Source organism: Notolepis coatsorum (assembly GCF_963971535.1).
Source record: "Notolepis coatsorum genome assembly, chromosome: 8".
Lineage (NCBI taxonomy): Eukaryota > Metazoa > Chordata > Actinopteri > Aulopiformes > Paralepididae > Notolepis > Notolepis coatsorum.
The window spans coordinates 130,870,449-130,881,765 of NC_140172.1; the positions used below are offsets into that span (position 1 = coordinate 130,870,449).

General features: G+C 43.7%; 1 protein-coding gene across 2 annotated transcripts in view; it reads left to right on the forward strand.

Annotated features, from left to right (window-relative positions):
* The window catches only part of serpinf1 (serpin peptidase inhibitor, clade F (alpha-2 antiplasmin, pigment epithelium derived factor), member 1), a 12,693-nt gene extending 8,173 nt beyond the window's left edge, over nucleotides 1-4,520 (forward strand). For both annotated transcript variants that reach the window (XM_084319883.1, XM_084319884.1), the window contains 3 exons: nucleotides 441-580; nucleotides 2,074-2,284; nucleotides 3,760-4,520. In XM_084319883.1, coding sequence (XP_084176009.1) covers nucleotides 441-580; nucleotides 2,074-2,284; nucleotides 3,760-4,010 — 602 coding nt within the window. In that variant the 3' untranslated portion in view covers nucleotides 4,011-4,520. The remainder of the gene's footprint in view (nucleotides 1-440; nucleotides 581-2,073; nucleotides 2,285-3,759) is intronic.
* The last annotated feature ends 6,797 nt before the right edge of the window (nucleotides 4,521-11,317 follow it).

An 11,317-nucleotide genomic window follows, 5' to 3' on the forward strand; every position in this document is an offset into this window, starting at 1 on the left:
CAATAAAAGTATTGGATCAGAGAACTGGTTGATACGTAAAGTTTAGGACACGGCATTGAAAAATAGGTATTGATGCTTCCCTAGTTTAGTCTATAAATTGTTGAGTTCTAAACCAAACAATCTTTCAAATTCCCTGACGACGATACAGAATTCCTGTGAACACAGGATCAGCATTGGATTCAGAATAATCTTTCTTATTGAGAACTGGTGCCAGGGTTGGTTTATACTTATACTTATACAGTCTGTGTGTGTGTGTGTGTCTGTCTGTCTGTCTGTGTGTGTGTGTGTGTGTGTGTGTGCGTGCATGCGTGCGTGCGTGCGTGCGTGTCTGTGTGTGTGTGTGTGTGTCTGTGTGTGTGTGTGTGTGTGTGTGTGTGTGTGTGTGTGTGTGTGTGTGTGTGTGTCTGTGTGTGTGTGTGTGTGTGTGTGTGTGTGTATAGGGAAGTGGATGACTCGGTTCAGTCAGAGCGGAGCGATGGAGAACTTCCAGATAGACGGCGGGGCGCCTGTCCGTTTCCCCACGTTGCAACAGGATAACTACCCCGTGAAGATGGGAATCGACTCAGACCTGGGCTGCACGGTCAGTGTTTGTTACAGCCCCAGTAGGTCTGGCCTGAACCCATCCAGAGCCTGACCTGAACATAACCAAACATACAGACCTATCACCAGCCAAAAGGAAGGAAGTCCAGTCCACATCAACCAAAAAGAAGCAAATATGTGTAAAAATTTGTTGAGACATTGTAGTTAATGTTAGCAGACATTTGACGGGCAGCAGTATTCCCCTCAACGTGATCGAAAGCAAACTGAGTGAGATGTGAATAGAGGACACATTCAGGTTAAAAACATGTACAACTAGTTATGAATAGCCAAACTGGTCAAATAGATTAGATAGCTTGACAGGCAAAGCTCAAGCGGTAAAAACCGAATCCACGGTTCTCACACATCCATTTCTTTATTTGGTGACTTGCTGCCGGTTCAGGCTGAGGTCCCTCATACTCTGTCCAGATGTCCAATGCAAGGGAATGGCCTTGTGCCCTGTACCAAAGAGTCTCTGCCTGTATTACAATCCACTGCAGGCAGGCATGCGTTGTTCATGGGACGGGGTAGCACGGTGTGTAACCTCACTCGCTATTTGCATATCAATAGCTCCGGTCGTCAGGTGTGTTAAATACGTTCTCAGACACATTCACACCTAACCTTGTTGTGAAGACGTGTTACATTCCATTCGTAGAGGCAATTAGGCACTGTCTTTAGTCTGTGCCCAAGCGAGGGGACATTAAATGCGCATTCGCGGGAGCGCGCGCACGCGCCGGGAGCGCGCGTGCACGTGGTGCGTGTCACCCCAGATGATTTCAATAAGCTTTGAAGTTGCTGTAGCATGTAGAGGCCTTCAGGGTAAAACATTATTGAATAGAGAAAGAAGCGTCATGCAGGTCCCTAATGGTAAATACTATTTCCTATTTCATGCCAAGGAAAATATATCTGTTCTTTATGCCGCAAACTATCATTAATTTGATCTCCGAGAGACAGTCCCTTCTCAATCTAGCACCAATCCTCCTCACGCACTGAGAGAGAGAGAGGGTGTGTGTGTGTGTGTGTGTGTGTGTGTGTGTGTGCGTTCGCCACACTATGAGGCTATGCTAAATTACAGGTCATCTCTCAGTGTTGTGCGTGGGCTGAACGAACATCCGGCCCTTTGCGCAAGTTATATTTTGGGAACATGGGAAGGGGTGAACTTGGAGTTTTGAATAAAATTCTGCATGCAAAAAAAAGTTCTGCATGCGCGTTCCGTTGGTGGTTAGCGTACCGTTGCATTCATTCGGTACACAGCGTGTACTGAACCAAAGGTCCAGTACTGAAACGGTTCAGTACGAATACGTGTACCGTTACACCCCTAGTTCTAAAGACAATGGAGACGCTCACTGTGTGCCACACAGGCCACAGCACGGGCTAAGCCCTGGCTAGCAGAGACGAGGCATTACGCTTACTAGGCTTCAGGCAGGACTGCCGTGCTATACGATCTTTCCACAAAGTCAAAGTTGTGTCGGTCAACCACGATCCATCTCTCCGCAGATCGCTCAGATCCAGATGCAGGACGACGTCAGCATGTTTGTGTTCCTCCCCGACGACGTCACTAAGAACATGACCCTGGTGGAGGAGAGTCTGACAGCTGAGTTTGTCCAGGACCTCTCCATGACCCTTCACCCCGCGACCGTGGCCCTCACGCTGCCCGTCCTGAAGCTCAGCTACTCCACGGACCTGCTTCCCCTTCTCAGCGACCTGGGTGAGTAGCTCTGACCTCTAGGCTACTCTCTGCCTCTGTCCTCTCTGCCTCTGTCCTCTCTGTCTCTGTTTATGTTCTTTTTGCCTCTGTTTGTTGGGGCAACAGTGGCTCAGGAGGTAGAGCGGTCGTCTGGAAGGTTCCCGGTTCGAATTGTCCTTGATCAAGACAATTAACCCCTAATTGCTCCCGGCACTTTGGATAAAAATGCTATATAAATGCACCTTTTACCATTTTATATGTTCTCTCTGCCTCTGTTTATGTTCTATCTGCCTGTTTATGTTCTATCTGCCTGTTTATGTTCTCTCTGCCTCTGTTTATGTTCTCTCTGCCTGTTTATGTTCTCTCTGCCTCTGTTTATGTTCTCTCTGCCTCTGTTTATGTTCTCTCTGCCTGTTTATGGTCTCTCTGCCTCTGTTTATGTTCTCTCTGCCTCTGTTTATGTTCTCTCTGCCTCTGTTTATGTTCTCTCTGCCTCTGTTTATGTTCTCTCTGCCTGTTTATGTTCTCTCTGCCTGTTTATGTTCTCTCTGCCTCTGTTTATGTTCTCTCTGCCTCTGTTTATGTTCTTTCTGCCTGTTTATGTTCTCTCTGCCTCTGTTTATGTTCTCTCTGCCTCTGTTTATGTTCTCTCTGCCTCTGTTTATGTTCTCTCTGCCTCTGTTTATGTTCTATCTGCCTGTTTATGTTCTCTCTGCCTCTGTTTATGTTCTCTCTGCCTCTGTTTATGTTCTCTCTGCCTCTGTTTATGTTCTCTCTGCCTCTGTTTATGTTCTCTCTGCCTCTGTTTATGTTCTTTCTGCCTCTGTTTATGTTCTCTCTGCCTCTGTTTATGTTATCTCTGCCTCTGTTTATGTTCTCTCTGCCTGTTTATGTTCTCTCTGCCTCTGTTTATGTTCTCTGCCTGTTTATGTTCTCTCTGTTTATGTTCTCTCTGCCTCTGTGTATGTTCTCTCTGCCTCTGTTTATGTTCTCTCTGCCTCTGTTTATGTTCTCTCTGCCTCTGTTTATGTTCTCTCTGCCTCTGTTTATGTTCTCTCTGCCTCAGTTTATGTTCTCTCTGCCTCTGTTTATGTTTACTCTGCCTCTGTTTATGTTCTCTCTGCCTCTGTTTATGTTCTCTCTGCCTCTGTTTATGTTCTCTCTGCCTCTGTTTATGTTCTCTCTGCCTCTGTTTATGTTCTATCTGCCTGTTTATGTTCTCTCTGCCTCAGTTTATGTTCTCTCTGCCTCTGTTTATGTTCTCTCTGCCTCTGTTTATGTTCTCTCTGCCTCTGTTCATGTTGTCTCTGCCTGTTTATGTTCTATCTGCCTCTGTTTATGTTCTATATGCCTCTGTTTATGTTCTCTCTGCCTCTGTTTATGTTCTCTTCTGTTCACCGTGCTTCTCTTCTCATACGTATAGCACTTTGTCATAAAACAAACGTTACAGAAGATCTGTAAGATTATCTCCCATCCTCCTCCTCTTCTCCCGGTAGGTCTTTCCGATTGGCTGGCAGAGACAGACCTGGAGAAGATCACAGCTCAGCCCGCCAAGGTCAGCTCTGTCTTTCACAAGGTTGTCATGGAGATGGCGCCGGAGGGAACCCAGTACCCGATGTCGGGCGCGTCACCTAGCGCCTTGTCCTACCGAGTGGACCGGCCCTTCCTGTACCTGGTTAGAGACGAGCCGTCTGGAGCGCTGCTCTTCATCGGCCGGGTGGTCAACCCGAAAGACCTGAGGATATAGGCACAGAACACACACATGCAGCTACATAGATATACATGCATGTGTATGTGCACACTCATACACACACACATGCACACACACACACATGCACACACACACACACACACACACACACACACACACACACACACACGCACACGCACACGCACACGCACACGCACACTCTCTCTCTCTCTCTCTCTCTCTCTCTCTTAGCAGGTCCTAGGAGGTAATCGAGCTGTTTGCTAAGCTTTTGTCTGATGAATACATATAATACAAATGGATGGGGATGAAGCTACATTTGGCTGTAGAGCTGAATATACCGTGTAAAAGGATATTTGATCGTGTACCATATCAGACTATAGACGGTTCTGTTGCTAAGGAACAGTTTGGACCCAAGTGTACACATACATTTGAACTTGACCATGTTTAGACAATAGGCATCTAAGACTTCTATGTGCTTACAAACACGGAAATAGCAAATACCAACATATTGGCACTTTTATTGAATTAAATAAACATGAAAGTGAAAAGTAATAATTCTTTTTTATTCTTGTGCATTGTCATCTTTCCTGAAAGTCTGTTTACCTGTTTAGATAGATAGATAGATAGATAGATAGATAGATAGATAGATAGATAGATAGATAGATAGATAGATAGATAGATAGATAGATAGATAGATAGATAGATAGATAGATAGATAGATAGATAGATAGATAGATGATAGATAGATAGATAGATAGATAGATAGATAGATAGATAGATAGATAGATAGATAGATAGATAGATAGATAGATAGATAGATAGATAGATAGATAGATAGATAGATAGATAGATAGATTAATCACTGTACACTGTGCATATTAATATTACAACTCTGTACAGACATCTGATTAGCACTACACTCAGTAGTACTAATTTATATATTTTATACCCAGTTTAATCACCTGCACATTGTATATTACTATTGCACTTTACTGTTACATTTGCACTCTGGTTGGAGGCCAAATTTTTTTTCGTTGTACTGTACTTGTGCTGTATGACGACAATAAATTATAATCTAATTTCATCTAATCTAATCTAATATGTGTCACTGGCCTCTGCCTGACCAGAAGAGGTGGGATGGGCGTTCTCATCCGGGGGCGTCATGCATCGCTGTGGGGAGGATTATGTCTCAGCCCAACTCAGCACAACTCTGAAGATTTAAAGGAGCACGCCAACATTTTGGGTAATTAGATTATCGTCTTCTCCAGAGAGAGACAAGAAGATAGATACCAGTTTCCTCTCTGTGCGTTCAGTAGAAAGCTATCTGGCTGCATGTTAGCCTAGCTTAGCACAATGAATGGAAGCGGACATGACCGGTTAGCCTAGACATTGTCCAACTAACACCTCTCCCGAAGGCCTGTACGTTAATGCCAAGCAAGCAGTGCAAAAATGCTTCCGCATTCGTCACCGCACGCTAGTGCGGTAAAGCGCCCTTCTTTTCAGACAAATGCTACCGTGCGTGCACCGGCGGCGGCGTGCTCGCTCAGGTGCGTGCGTGCGCCGGCGTGCTCGCGCGAGGTGCCCGCGCATGCGCATGAGATCCCGCCTTGAGCGGAGCTCAATATATATAAGTCACCGCCCCTTATTCAGTATCTACCAATAGCTCAATTGGCAAGGACACATGGCTGTGGATCCTATGGCTTGTTTGCTGGCGAGTTCGAATCCCATCGAAAATATTTTTTAACGTGATTTTTTTTTAACGTGTATTATTTCGCCGGTTAAGGTTATTTCGCCGGTTAAGGTTAGGCATGGTTAAGGTTAAGGTTAAGGTTAGGCATTGTTTCGGAGTTGGTTAAGGTTAGAACGGTTAAGTTTAGGCGCTGTTAAGGAGCTGGTTAAGGTTAGAGTTTGTCAAAGAGAATGGCAATATAATTTCTATGGTTAAGGTTAGGCATGGTTTCGGAGTTGGTTAAGGTTAGAACGGTTAAGTTTAGGCGTTGTTAAGGAGCTGGTTAAGGTTAGAGTTTGTCAAAGAGAATGGCAATAGACAGCCTATTTCCGCGCGACCTGGGCGCTGGGCGGCGGAAAATGAAAGGCGCATTACTGCATGCCACTACGGTAAATTTTTGCACTGCTTGCTTGGCATAAAGCTACACGCCTCCCGAAGGCTAACCGGTCATGTCCGCTTCCATTCATCGTGCTAAGCTAGGCTAACATGCAGCCATATAGCTTTCTATTGAACGCACAGGAAACTGGTATCTATCTTCTTGTCTCTTTCCCAAAATGTTGGCGTGTTCCTTTAAAGCCCAACATCCAGGTTAAACCCTACTGATCAATTATGGGTAGTTTACATCATTGGTATATAATTTCATTATTTATTTTTTTCCATTTGACACCGGAAATGCCACTTCGAAAGAGTTAAAAAGGTCCACGCACGAATAACATGCACGCGCGAATCAAAAAAGCTTATCAAACGCCGACGTCACTACAGGTGCATATTAATGAGCCGAATCTAAAAGCTTATCAGACGCTAGCACCTAGCACGGCCGTGACGTCACTTCAGAAAACGTATGCCTTGCCCGTCCGGGTCATAGTACTAGATCAATGGTGGCCCACTCGGTGCATCACAGTTAGCCTATAGCTCCGCCGTCCCTGCTACAGTCGGGACCACTACAGCTCCGCCGTCCCTGCGGGTGGTTCTCTCCTCTTTGTGTGCCCCCGTCCTCGCGGGTGTCCTGCGGAGGAGCTTGTGGACGCGACAACAGCGGCGGCCGTAGGGTGTTTGAGCCTGTAGCGCTAGTTAGCTCATAGCTATCGTGTACCACTAGCCTTTACGGGCTCGAGCACCCTACGGCTGCCGCCGTTGTCGCGTCCATGGGCCCCCCGGCAGGGTACCCGTGGGGACGGGGTGTACAGAGAGGAGAGAACCATTTTGGGTCGGCCGTTCATGCCGGCCAGCGAGCCGGATGTCGGGATATGTTGTTAGCACAATAGCTACCAAGCTAAGCTATGTTAGCTACTAACATTATAAACACAATATGTGTACAACGACACAATGATTTACATTATTACAAATATGGTAACGTGGTTGTGGCTTTTACAAATAGTGGTTAGCTTTAGAGATGGATGGCTATAATCACGGAGCAATAGTGTTAGGTGAAACAGATACATTTTCATTCGGCTAGTAGTAGCAAGCATATATCTATGGTAGCAAGGCTCTCTGCCTGCAGTGCCTGCCACTAGCTGTGTGTCAGCGCCCCCTGGTGAGCCCCCTGGTGCCCTGCACCTGTTGTGACGAGATCATTTCGATTACACACGCACGTTATGAACCATTGATTAAAATATCCACGTGCGTGGTGATTGTGTTGGGCAGACAAAATGTTTGATAAAAACGCTAAAACTGGGTCAATTTCAATACTTTTTTTTTCCTTCTTCATGAAAGTCACTGTTGGCCTAGTCCACATTGTTTATTGAACAAAAATACAACGTGAAGGTTGGCCTTTAACTGAAGCTGAAGAAGCAATATTTTTTCAGGAAAAGGTTTCAAAGTGCAGGTTTAAATGATTGAACGTGTTCATTTTCACATCAATATTTCACATGAGAGAGGCAAGACGACTGAGATGGTTTGGACATGTGCGGAGGAGGGAGGTGGGGTACATCGGGAGGAGGATGCTGGAGATGGAGCTGCCAGGAGAGAGGAGGAGGGGAAGGCCCAAGAGGAGGTTTATGGACACAGTGAAGGAGGACATGCGGGCAGCGGGAGTGACGACGCAGATGACAGAAACAGATGGAAACAGATGATTCGCTGTGGCGACCCCTGGCGGGAAAAGCCGAAAGAAAGTTAATTTTCACATCACATGCAAAACTAGACTTTTCTACGTAGTGAGCATTCTTCTTTCATAAATAGAAGTACAAATGGCTGCGAGACCTTGAATCGCAGCTCGCAAACTTCTTAGCGGACTCACGACCAAACCAGACATTGTGTGTGGAATCACGATGAGATTATGTCCCTCTGTAAGAAATGTATGAGTTTTAAAGTGCATTCATTGGACTTGTGGTTTTGACAGTGCTGTGGAAAAATAGCTGTGATGACAAGCTTCAAGCTTTTAATTGAGGAGCTTCACTTCACATGTTGACATTTTATCAGAATAAAAATTTTGCAAAGTAAATTTTAAGCTTATGTTTGATGGATTGATGCAAAGTTGCAGGGTACACTTTTTCTGTCTCTCTGTGTCTCGCATGGTGGATTTTCCGTACAGGGAGAGAGATTCCTGTAGTCAGTATTACCATGTATAGACAAACTATTATGAATAAATTGAATGCATTTCAGACTGTCCATCCCCACGGAAGCACAACTATGCTGGATTATTATGCTGTATGTATCCACTAGAGGGCGCTACATACACAGCAGCAAGTAAAAGCTATTCAAAAGGTAACAACTTCTCATTCACTCGACTAAACTTACCCTGTGTGTGTGTGTGTGTGTGTGTGTGTGTGTGTGTGTGTGTGTGTGTGTGTGTGTGTGTGTGTGTGTGTGTGTGTGTGTGTGTGTGTGTGTGTGTGTGTGTGTGTGTGTGTGTGTGTGTGTGTGTGTGTGTGTGTGTGTGTGTGTGTGTGTGTGTGTGTGTATGTTATGCCTGTATATGTATGATAGGTATATATGTATGATAGGTAGGTCTATTCCAAAGATTGATGGAACCTGGCGATGGGGCTCAAAACCATTAGCATAAATCTTTTCTGGAAACTGAAGGCACGCCCTAACCAAACTGTCTTTGATGTTGTGGCTTTGAAGAGTTGGTTTACTGTATACCAACCAGACCACCCTTACCATTACAAAGGTTTCCAACCGTCCACCAGAGAGGCTGAGGAGAGGTGTTCCAGTTGAGCACTGTCCCAGGTGAGTCAACATGGAGCGCGCCCACTCTTTCATGATGCACACAAACCGTGTGGGCGACAGTGGCTCAGGAGGTAGAGCGGCCGCCTGGTAACCAGAAGTTTCCCGGTTTGATTCCCGCTCCTCCCGGCAGCGCGTCGAAGTGTCCTTGAGCAAGACACTTAACATCCGAACTGTTCCCGATGAGCAGGTTGGCACCTTGCATGGTGTGCCGTCGGTGTGAGAATGGGTGAATGTGAGGACATATAGTGAAATGAAGGCCATGCCCGCTTTGATTGTGCAAAAAATACAAATAATAATAGAATAAAATAGAATAGATAATAAAATAGACATGATAAAAACTACTAAGATAAAATACAATACAATGCTAAGCTTACGAATTAAAAGGTAGTGAGTTCTATATACACTACTATACAATATACAGTTATACTATATCTAACTGCTATACTAGCTATACTATACAAAAACAGTTTTTTTCCCCCTTTTCTTTAAAGTGACCTTTTTTGTGTTTAAAGTGACCTGTAGTGTGTGTGTGAGAGAGTGCAGGATGTGTGGTGTGTGTTCATGTGTGCTTGTGTGTGGAGAGATCAGTGTTCAATGTTCTGATGGTCTGGGGGAAGAAGCTGAGCCTGAGTCTCTCTTTTTCCCGCCAAAAGTACTGTAGGCGTGACCACGAAAAAAGTACCCAGATGTGACGGTCTGATGCAAGATGGGCCAAGCTCACTTTGCCTGCAAATCAATGCCTGTGTGATTGACGTGTAGTGTTTGGCAGGAACATTGACAACAAGTGACATTATCTTGCGTGTGCCAGCTTGCACCAAAGCAACTCTGTGTGTCAGTTGGAGATGTTTGTTGTTGCCTCACCAGCTCTGGCATGCATTTTTACAGTGTTGATAAAAGCATGAGGCATGGACTTTTTTACCTAGAGTTCTCGTGATTGGAGGAACACATCAACAAGTTCAGTTCACCAAATAAAGTAGTTGCGCAACATCTGATATGAATCCATCAGGGTTGGGAAGATTACTGATACGTTACAGGTTACTCATTACCTCCTTAAAATGTAGTATAATCTACTGAAAGTAGACTGTGCTGGTGAACTATCATAATCCATTATGGCTGTATGGCTTCAGTAAAGTATTACCAAGTACAACCAATATGAACCATTATGAAAGGATGAGGCCCTGGTTTGTCTGTGTATTAAAAACATTTGTATTACCCTACAGTAGGTCGACTCAGAGTGGCTGAAAATGTTTGACTCAGTGCTTCATATGACATTATATGATGTTTCTGCACACCCTCACCCTTCTCCTTTATATACACCTTCTAAAACCACCACCACCTTCATAACCACCTTCTAAAACCACCACCACCTTCTTATCCACCTTCTAAAACCACCACCACCTTCATATCCACCTTCTAAAAGTCTATCTATCTATCTATCTATCTATCTATCTATCTATCTATCTATCTATCTATCTATCTATCTATCTATCTATCTATCTATCTATCTATCTATCTATCTATCTATCTATCTATCTATCTATCTATCTATCTATCTATCTATCTATCTATCTATCTATCTATCTATCTATCTATCTATCTATCTATCTATCTATCTATCTATCTATCTATCTATCTATCTATCTATCTATCTATCTATCTATCTATCTATCTATCTATCTATCTATATATCTATCTATCTATCTATCTATCTAGTTCATTGTAGAACTGTTGGTCCCAAAAATATTATATAATATTATAATCTTGTTACTGAGAGAATACATTCACATGACATGAGGGTCCCTGAATATATGCCAAGATCAGTTAATTGCTGCAGGCCTTAAAAGAGCCATAAAATAGGATTTGGTTATATATTATAGATTTATTGACATAGGAGTCCCTGAATACTGTAATTTAAAGCCCCAATCCGGAATGATCTTGACCAAATACATTTAGTATAATATTGTTTAAGTTTTACAGACTTACAAGTTTTACAATTGCTGCAGGTACAGTATGTCTTTATTGGGGCTTTAAAGGGGAACTATCTTATAAATGGCCTTTTTGAGTGTTTAGCATTGTTTCCTAGCTATGTGAACTTATATTAATATGATCTATGTCTCAAAATTCTCATATTGGCGCATTCTTCCAATTCTCCTCTCACAATATTCACCCTCACTGAACTGAGTCGTTTGAAAATGTGCCTATATGTGATGTCATATAGTCACTGCTGCATGTTAATGTGGCTCCTCAGGCACCAGCACCTGCACCCCAGTCCACATCAGCTCAAAACGGCTCGAGATCTTGAGGTAGAAAAATGCTGTTTTTGAGGACTTGATTAGAAATACAAAACAATGAATAAAAAAAATATATATATTACAGAGGTGTTCCATAGACTCACAGGAATTGTGTAAAAGTGCCCAAATAGTGAAAGAAATAGTAAAATAGTTCC